The sequence below is a fragment of the Vipera ursinii genome, assembly GCF_947247035.1.
Source record: "Vipera ursinii genome assembly, chromosome: 6".
NCBI lineage: Eukaryota > Metazoa > Chordata > Lepidosauria > Squamata > Viperidae > Vipera > Vipera ursinii.
The window spans coordinates 44,010,299-44,020,600 of record NC_139515.1 but is presented as its reverse complement, the minus strand read 5'-3'; the positions used below and the strand labels follow the sequence as shown (position 1 = coordinate 44,020,600).

The following is a 10,302-nucleotide window of genomic DNA, read 5'->3' as shown; positions in this document are numbered from 1 at the left end:
TGGTATAAAATACCTGTATTGACCGAATACAATATTTCCTTATATTATATTTGTCACGCCTAAGCAACATTGATGGAAGAACAATCTGCCCAAAGGTTAACAATATTCTTTTACATGTCTGCTGGGGAGCCATGAAATCTCTGTTAGTTCATTAGAACTGCAGTGTAAAAGTTGGGAAAGAGAATTCAGTATTACTCATCTGTTATGCCACCTGCTCCCGTTCAAGAGAACATCTGCAACTTGTATAGTATCCTATGTCTCTGTAGAACAGCCTCTCCTCTGTGTCTTTTCCATTTTGAGGCCCCCAGTCCATGTAAGCTGTCCATGAATTCAAAGTTAGTTTTGGAGCATGGGCGTTGCGATTTACTTCCTTACCTAATCTAGAGATATAATTTCCTATTAGAGATTTTATTTCTTCAATCTTTTTATTTGCTTCCAAGAGCTGATCAAATATAGCAATAACTGTTTGTGCTGTCAAGAGGCAATTCTTGGGATCCAGATCCAAGTCTCCCTTAAAATTGCTCTTAATATTATCCTTATTCTTCCATGTCTCCTAACGGTATTGGTCAGGTGATGAGTGGTTCCTGTTAATCCTTTTACCCACCCAACCTCATCAAACCAAGTGCAAACTGGATATTCACTTCAAAAGTTGGCACAAAATGTTAAGGTAAATTATTAAGCTACATTATTAAAGCATAATGAGGATTGTGTTCCTCATCATAAATGTTGTAATGGTTGCCACACTGGATTATAATTTATGAATAACTCAAGGTGGTGAATATACCTAATATTCATTCTTCCTCCTTTTTTCTCTGTAATAACCACCTGTGAGGTTTCTTGCACAGGTTTCTGGCATTTCTGATTACCGCAGAGCCCTGGGCTGTTTAGGATTTAGGATCAGAACCCACTTATGAACTGGGCAAACAGTAAAATAACTTACTGGAGATGTTTCACTTCATTTTCAGGGGCCCATGGAAGAAAACTATTTCCTAACTCATTCCCAAGAAAAGAAATGTACTCCTTTGTTATGTTTAACATTAAATTCTTCACTTATAAAAGACCCGTGTCTTCAGCCAGGCAATTAAATATTAATTATCTTAATATTTTCATTTTTTTAAGGTAGCTCTCTTTATACATATGTAAATATGGTTTAAGCTTTTCTGGTTTTCATTATTTTTAACCTTTTCTGTAAATTTGCAATTTTCAGTTAGTAGTGAACTGTATCACTGTGAATGGACATAAGATAATAAATTGTTAACAGAGAAAATTCAACGTTATAACAAGCCCACATATTACCAACAAAAGAAATTGTATAAAATTATATACTTTATCGTATTTTAATATTAAAGAAAATATATGTTGTTTCACATGTTACTTTTATTAGTGGAACTCCAGAACATCAGACATATTGTTTCCAAACAGGGCCATGATCAGTTTTGTCATCTGTAAGGGTAAACCTACCACTGATATTTCTTTGTACAGCAGTTCTATCTCAGGTTTCTGAGAAATCTAGGGAAAGAAAATAATAGGAGAGTTGGTTTAGCTGCCCATAGTACAAAGTTTTATTTCTCTTGAGGCAGTGATGGTTTATGTAAATAAGTAGAATTTTGACTACACACTTAATAACAATATCATAGGATTTCATATATTCCTTAATACATTAGAACATGAACAGGTTGTAGCAGCAATACGTTCTCTTTTTCTTTAGAGAGTCACCATTTTAAAAATAAGTGAAGTCAACTGTAACTCAAAACTACGAAAATATTTTTATTTTTTTAAAAAAATTACTTAGTGAAATGTCACATGCTAAATGTCTTTCCTTCCCCCACCCCTCAAAAAAATTCTCTCCAGAATGCCTATATGCAGTTCTTCCCAGAAAAGGAGATGTGTTATTGGTTCCATGATGAAAATAGGTTTCACGTGAAGTCTCTTAAAGTAGTAAATAGGTATTATATATCTTTAGTTTGATCATCATCCTCAAGCTTTCTTATTTCATTTTTTAGACAGTTGATAGTTTCACGGCTTGCTTTTAATCTTTCTTTAAGTTCTGCAATCTCAAAGCTGGTCTTCTTCTTAGCAGCTTCCAACTTCTCTCGAGTTTTTACTTCTACACTGGCAACTAGAAGAAAAATGTACATAGTATATTGCTTAATTATTTCAATATTTCTCTCAAGGTTTAGAAAGGCACAGTCTTTATTATTTTGAATCAAAAAGATTAAATATTCTGGACCGACCATCATGTGCTACTGTTTGCTAGTACAACATACAATGCCTTTAAACTATAGCTGAAATACAAGTATCATTTTAGGAATCCAAAACAACTGGATTAGATTATCTTGAATACAAAGTTGGCATAATCTACATAAATCAAAATGATTATGCAGAAGTGACCTTTCCATACCTTTCCATAACTACTGTTTCATGAAAGCCAAAGCTAAAGTGAAGATCTTGTTTAAGTCATACAATTATAATAGGAAAGAGGGACTTTAAAATCAAGTTTCAGATCCTCTAAAATCAACATATAATACTGAAATCTTGGCGTTCAGCACTTACATTCTGTTTCATGCTTATAAGCACCAAGTGTTAACTGACGAGATGTAGTTAGCAATTGCTGCATCATAGCAGTGGGGTCCTGAAAAATCTATTGGAAAAAAGTAATACATTTCTATTATTTGCTAGACTGTAATGCTTCACAGTAAAATGGACTATAATTATGTAATTTGATAACTAGAATATTCAGAGTCTAATGGATCTTTCCTTCTGTATATCCAAACATGCACAGAGTCTGAAAAGGAAAGGGAAAGAAGGGGAGACAGTCATCCAATTCCTGTTTCTAAAGTTAATGTAAATTTTTGTTATCTTACCATCTCATCATAAAATTCGGAAACAACAGTTTTCTTTCCCAAAATGGCATTTGTATCAGACTGAAACAGCTTCAGCAAATGATACAGAGTCACCTGTATAATAGAGAAATCTGGGTTACTGCCCAAATATACAAATCAAACAGTAGGACAGAAATACATTTCAGCTTGCCATGATAACTGAAACTGAAAATTTACTGTATACAGACAACAACAACAACAACAACAACAACAATAATAATAATAATAATAATAATAATAATAATAAAGTTGGAAGGGACCTTGGAGGTCATCTAGTCCAACCGCCTGCTCAAGCAGGAAACCTTATACCATTTCAGGCAAATGGCTGTCCAGTCTCTTCTTAAAAACCTCCAGTGTTGGAGCATTCACCACTCCTGGAGGCAGGTTGTTCCACTGGTTAGTTGTTCTAACTGTCAGGAAGTTTCTCCTTAGTTCTAGGTTGCTTCTCTCCTTGACTAGTTTCCATCCGTTGCTTCTTGTCCTGCTTTCAGGTGCTTTGGAGAATAGCTTGACTGCCTCTTCTTTGTGGCGGCCCCTGAGATATTGAAACACTGCTATCATGTCACCCCTCACCCTTCTCTTCATTAAACTACACATAACCAATTCCAGCAACTGTTCCCTATATGTTTTAGCCTCCAGCCCCCTAATCATCTTTGTTGCTCTTCTCTGTACCCTTTCTAGAGTCTCGACATCTTTTTTACATCGTGGTGACCAAAACTGGATGCAGTATTCCAGGTGTGGCCTTACCAAAGCATTGTAAAGTGGTATTAGTACTTCACTTGATCTTGATTCTATCCCTCTGTTAATGCAGCCTAGCACTGTGTTGGCTTTTTTGACAGCTGCAGCATACTGCTGACTCATATTGAAGTGATTGTCTACTAAGACTCCGAGATCCCTCTCACAGTTACTACTATTGAGCAAGGTACCACCTATACTATACCTATGCATTTGATTTTTCCTGCCTAAATGTAGAACCTTACTTTTTTCACCATTGAATTTCATTTTGTTAGATAGTGCCCAGTGTTCGAGTCTGTCCAGATCCTTCTGTATCTTAAGCCTATCTTCTGGAGTATTGGCTATTCCTGCCAGCTTGGTGTCGTCTGCAAATTTGATGAGTTCCCCATCTATCCCCTCATCCAAATCATTAATGAAGATATTGAAGAGCACTGGGCCCAGAACAGAGCCCTGGGGCACCCCACTACACACTTCCTTCCATGTAGATGCGGTTCCATTGAGGACCACACGCTGAGTACGGCCTGTCAGCCAGCTACGAATCCATCTGGTGGTAATGCTATCTAACCCACATTTTTCTATCTTATCAAGTAGTAGGTTGTGATCTACTTTATCAAATGCCTTACTGAAGTCCAAGTAAATTATATCTACAGCATTCCTCTTAAAAGAATTAGTAATTACAGGTCACTTGTGATGGAATTGCACTATTTGCTGATATAAACCACGTTTTTTTCAGAAAGCAAACCTTCATTAGTGACATTTATTTTCTATAAAGACACAGGGAACCATTTTAAGATTATGCTGCAAAATATTTGTTTCTTCATAATTTGGCACATAGAACTGTTGTATCATTCCCAGACACAAAGCAAAGAATGCCCAAAGTTAATACATTTAAGTGATTCATTCATTTATCATCCATAGATAAAACTTCTCAATCTTTTCCCAACTGTTATTTTAAACAAGACGCACTCTTCCACATTCTCAAATTTCCAACTAAACTCCAGTGAAACTGACCCACATGTCAATCACAAATAATTTACTTATGATTCTAACATGAGCAAAATTACAGTCATTGACTGCTTTAGGAATTCATGACAGATGTAATCTACTGTTTAAAAAGTCATGTTCAAACATGTACAGCTTTACCCAGTTAAGCTCTCTCTCACGCTAATGCTTTTTCTCTAAACATGGCTTAAAACAATTCAGCTAGCTTTTCTTTAACCTTAGCACAAAATTCACAACTTTTATAGGCAAAAGTTCCTTTCCAGGAAATACTAGCAATGCATACAGGACCCACATTTTAGCTAACCTGAAATAGAATGTGATTTCATCAAGGTAATCAGATGTATAAAATTGAGTATTGCTGTTTGTACTAGGAAAACTACTTACCGGCCTTTCATTAGGATCAATAAAAAATATCTTAATGATGATTTCAAATTCACCCCAACCTGTTTCAGTGATCTCATATGGTGGTTTAGTTACCACTAAAAAAGGGAGAAAACACTAAATATTAGATAATCCAACGTTGAAAAATAATGAAACCATTCTATTTTCATCAAATACTGTTTAAATCATACCTCTTAGTGGATTACCATAGCTTTCATGTAACTTGAACTGGATTTTTTTTACATAAGCAGACATATCCTAAAATTAAAAAGAGCCAATAAGAATGTACATATATATATATTTATGCATTATACTGTTTCAATGTCCCCTTCTAGTCTCTGTTACATAGGATTCTACTGAGTAATTCCAGTACTTTTTACAGATTTTAAGTTATTTTCCTTGTGCAATATTTGTGTGTCTTCCAAACTATAATAGCTGATAAGACATTTTGAATAAATCACCAAATACTAAGAATATTTATCAAGAAATGACCTGTATTCTATACAAAATCACTTTAGATTGTGGCAAAAATTGTTAGCCAATTTCTGTACATCATAATCTTTCACGGGGCATTCTCCTAGCTTTCCCTATATATTTTACTTAACTGTACAGAATAGCAATGTCCTAATTAAACATTTTAAACACCCAAAATATTCAAAATTGAAAAAACTGCATTAACATTGAAAATATTTTTGCTTACCTCATTTCTATAGGGCTTAACATAAACTGTCCACTGATGTGTATGCCCATCTTCTTCTCGTTTCTTGCCAAAATAGCGGGCAACATTACCATAAACAATGGGTTTTACAATAGTTACACCCTTGAAGGAAAAAAGCAAAATCATTTTATATTCTTACTTTGAAGCTCTGTCCTAGAGTTAAGGACACAGAAAGTTAAAGATTCTTTCTTAGATTATTTTTTTTCCTTCAGAACTCATTAAAGGGACCCTGTTTGGGCTAGTTGTTAAGGCACAAGACTAGAAAGCAGAAGACCATAAGTTCTAGTCAGCCTAACTCACCTCACAGGATTGTTGTGAGAAAAATAAGAGGAGGAAAGCATGTTGGACATGTTTGCCGCTTTGAATTATTTGTAAAAATAAAGATGAGACACAAATAAAAAGTAAAAACATATTAAGAATTCCAAGCTGTGTATAGTAGAGATTTACAAGTCACACTATATTTTCAATTACAAAAACTTTAGAAATATTTTTTTCTATATATTATAAATACGTATTTAGTAAGTAGTAAATATACTTAATAAGTAGAAAAGTAGTTAATAAGCAGAAAACATATATTTTCTACTTCTATTTTCCTTTTCTATTCTGTTACTTTTTAAACTTGGCCTACTCTTATCTAGGATTTGAAAGAATGTACGTACTTAAAAACTTTAAAATTTGCAAGGTTATCTGGAAGAGTTTGTGTCTGCTGATCCCAAAAATGTAGACAAGGTCCTTGAAGAGGTTTGATAGTCATCAGCACATTCATTCCCTCTCCTCCTAGTGGATGAAAGACTTCTGGAACTATACAGGTAGTCCTTGACTTATAGCAATTCATTTAGTGACCGTTCAAAGATACAACAGCACTAAAAAAAGCGACATGACCGTTTTTCACAATTATGACCTTTGCAGCATCCCCATGATCATGTGATCAAAATTCAGATGCTTGGCAACTGGTTCATATTTATGTCGGTTGCAGTGTCCCAAGGTCATGTGATCACCTTTTACAACCTTCTGACAAGCAAAGTCAATGGGGAAACCAGATTCACTTAACAACTGGGTTACTAAATAATCAACTGCAGGGATTCACTTAACTGTGGCAAGAAAGATTGTAAAATAGGGCAAAGCTTATTTAACAAATGTCTCACTTAACAAAGAAAATGGGCTCAATTATGGTCATAAGTCGAGGACTTCCTATACTGAGTTTCCTGAAGGCAGAAAGTTAGAATGTAAGTATAAAAGTAGTGTTGAACAATTTAGTATTATAAAATAATAAACAGTCAATTAGCAATAGCCAAATCAGTACTTCCAATGGGGTTTAAAAGTAAGAAACTAGAACTCTTGGCTGTCTAAGCCAATAAATTCAAATTTATCAGCACTTACTCCCAATACTTATAGGAAGTTACAAACTTAGTTGATACAAATCTTCTGAATTACAAAGATTTAGAGACAAACTATTTTAAAAAATTATGCAGGTAGTCCTTGACTTACAACAAGTCATTTACTGACCATTTGAAATTATAACGGCACTGGAAAAAATGACTTGTGACTGTTTCTCACTTATGACCATTGCACCATCCCCAGGTCATGTCATCAGAATTCGTATGCTTGGCAACTGGCTCATATTTATGATGGTTGCAATTGCCCCAAGGTCATGTAATCACCTTTTGCGACCTTCTGACAAGCAACGTCAATGGGGAAGCCAGATTCACTTAACAACCATGTTACTAACTTAACTGCAGTGATTCACTTAACAACTGTGGCAAGAAAGGTCATAAAATGGGGGAAAATTCACAACTGTCTCGCTTAGCAGCAAAAATTTGGGCTCAACTGTGGTCAAAAGTTGAGGGCTACCTGTAAATAAATCCGGAGACACCATCATTTTGAAGAATATCTTACAAATGATTTGAATGTCATTCGTCTGTAATACTGCAAACTATGCTTTCACCATACAAAACCAGGTAATATTTAATAGAGAATTCATTTTAACCACAATTACCTACTGTATGTGGGGTTTTAAACACTAGCAAGTGCTTAAATATTTACTGTAGCTTCAGCATCCCTTCTTGCACCTATTAACTCTAGGAAGTCATAATCTAATGAAGGGACATACATAAAATCTGAAGTAACGAAAAATATAATCAATAAGCAATTAGTTAATTCAGCAACGCCGATAGAAAGCAACGAAGAGATTAAATTTAGGGAGAGTTAAATTTATGTTTAAAACTAGAAAAGGCACGTGACACACAGCTTTCCAAGGGGGAGAGTTAAATTTATGTTTAAAACTAGAAAAGGCACGTGAAACACAGCTTTCCAAGGAAAGAATTAGTGATGTAATCCTCGAAGATCTGAATGAAAATAAATTCCCTTAGGTCTCTAAGCTCCAGAAGACCTTTTGGCGTTAGTTGCAAGACGGTTCCCTCCTTCGAAACCGTTCGCAAGCCTCTTAAACCGATCAGTACACTTGAACTTGTGCAACGAACCGACCCAAGGGACCAAATATGTGCCGAAGCCTGCGATCGCCTTGGGCGTCTATCGCTGCCCTTCGGGAGGAAGAGAAGCCTTTTGCCAATTGACCAAAAGCCCCCTCCCAGCGGCCCTCGCACCTTCACTCTCCCACCAGAGTCAGGCCCGAACTCAGCCATTCTTTTGAACATATTGCACCGGAAGGGAAGGCTCCTCGCGCCGCTCTAGCGCAGCCAGGGCAAGGCCGGCCTCATCTGCCCGCCCGGCGGCCGCGAGACCAAGGAAACCCTCCCTCCGCTCCGTAACCCTCTGGGCGAAGCCCGTGACTCTCATACAATAGCTTCCGGGTGAGGTTTAACGTAACGCACGTTACAGGCACCTTCCCATTTCCAGCAGAAAGCAGCCGGCTGGTGATGTCACGTGATCTCCCATCGCTTTAGTTTCGCGACTTGGGAGATTAAAATTAAAAGCTAGAAAGAGAAAACTAAAGTACGTTCTTGGTATGTTGCGGTCGTGCTGGTTGTAAAGGGCTACCTTTTGGAGCGTAAATGTAAGGTTACAAATTCAGTTCTGAGTTACTGGCAGCTGTTGGGATGCTCCTCGGAAGCTTTTGTAATCCACGTTAGCATACAATGAGAAACTTCCATTTGAATTCCGTGTTTCAGAATCCGTCTATAAACCAATCCCCTTTCCAAAAAATGTTATCTATGCTTACACTAAAACACTAGCAATACTGTTGTTATAGCCTAATAAATTTTATATATGAAAACCATAATAAGATGATATAAAACACATCCGTTTTAGGCTGAGTTCCTAAACCAATATATTAACGGTTAGTATTTCAATTTATATAAGATACTGGACTATGGATTATTTCTTCTGCATTGTAATCCGGTCTTTCACCTAGAATATTGTCATTAGAGGAATGGATATACAAGTTATGCTTTTAGTCTTTGGGATGTTCTTGTCACTTCTGCAATATGCCGGTATATCCCTTTTGTTTCTCAGTTAGAAACTAACGTATTTCAAGTTCTATTGTTAAATGTTCTTTTGTAAGTGCATACCATGTATTTTATTCCCTATGGTTTTTATAAAGCTGGTCAGCTGTGTAAATCAAATACTTCCTAGGTACTGTTTATTGAGTGTTGGATATTTTGGAATTACAAATTAGTGGCAGCTCAATACAATGATAGTCTTATACATTTTAAATTTAGTTATAGAATTGAAGAGACACATCAAAGAACTAGTTTGGTGTAGTGGTTAAGGAAGGCATCAATATAGAAACTGGGAAGCTATGAGTTCTAGTTCTAATACAGCTGGGTTATCTTGGGCTAGCAGTCGTTCTCTCTCAGCCATAGGAAGGAGGCAATGACAAACCACTTCTAAAATCTTGCCAGTAAAACTGCAGAAAGTATTCAGGCTGTTCCTAGGAACCAAGACCGAGTTCATACACTGTATACTTATTGCCTGTTGTTGGAGCTGCCTTCACAAATCTACTTCTCTCCTAAGTATGTTGCACTAGTGCTCTTACAGCACTATGCTAGTTTCAAAAGACTGATATTGAATAGAAAACATTAATTGTAAGATTGTTATATGGAATTCTTAAAATTAGTGATATCTTAATGGTAAAGCACCCCACCTTCCAAAGTATCCATTATTTTAAAATGCAAGTTGATTTTTTTTTACATCTAACCGTCTATCTACAGGTGAAAGTCGAAAAATTAGAATATTGTGCAAAAGTTCATTTATTTCAGTAATGCAACTTAAAAGGGGAAACTAATATATGAGATAGACTCATTACATGCAAAGCAAGATAGTTCAAGCCGTGATTTGTCATAATTGTGATGATCATGGATTTGGGGTTTTCATCACAGCTCATGAAAACCCCAAATCCACAATCTCAGAAAATTAGAATATTACATGCAATCAATAAAACAAGGAGTGTACATAGAACAATATCAGACCTCTGAAAAGTATAAGCATGCATATGTACTCAGTACTTGGTTTGGGCCCCTTTTGCAGCAGTTACTGCCTCAATGTGGCGTGGCATGGAAGCTATCAGCCTGTGGCACTGCTGAGGTGTTATAGAAGACCAGGATGCTTCAATAGTGGCTTTCAGCT

The 10,302-nt window shown here is 36.1% G+C and overlaps 1 protein-coding gene across 1 annotated transcript; it reads right to left on the bottom strand.

The window, feature by feature from the left end:
* Positions 1 to 1,708: 1,708 nt before the first annotated feature.
* Positions 1,709 to 8,493, bottom strand: YEATS4 (YEATS domain containing 4). Its single transcript, XM_083365597.1, has 7 exons — positions 8,322 to 8,493; positions 5,701 to 5,820; positions 5,192 to 5,258; positions 5,004 to 5,098; positions 2,865 to 2,957; positions 2,554 to 2,641; positions 1,709 to 2,119 (listed from the first exon to the last, which is right to left on the bottom strand). Exons 1-7 carry the CDS (start codon positions 8,370 to 8,372, stop codon positions 1,950 to 1,952), a joined length of 684 nt encoding a protein of 227 aa, XP_083221723.1. The 5' UTR covers positions 8,373 to 8,493; the 3' UTR covers positions 1,709 to 1,949.
* Between the last annotated feature and the right edge of the window lie 1,809 nt (positions 8,494 to 10,302).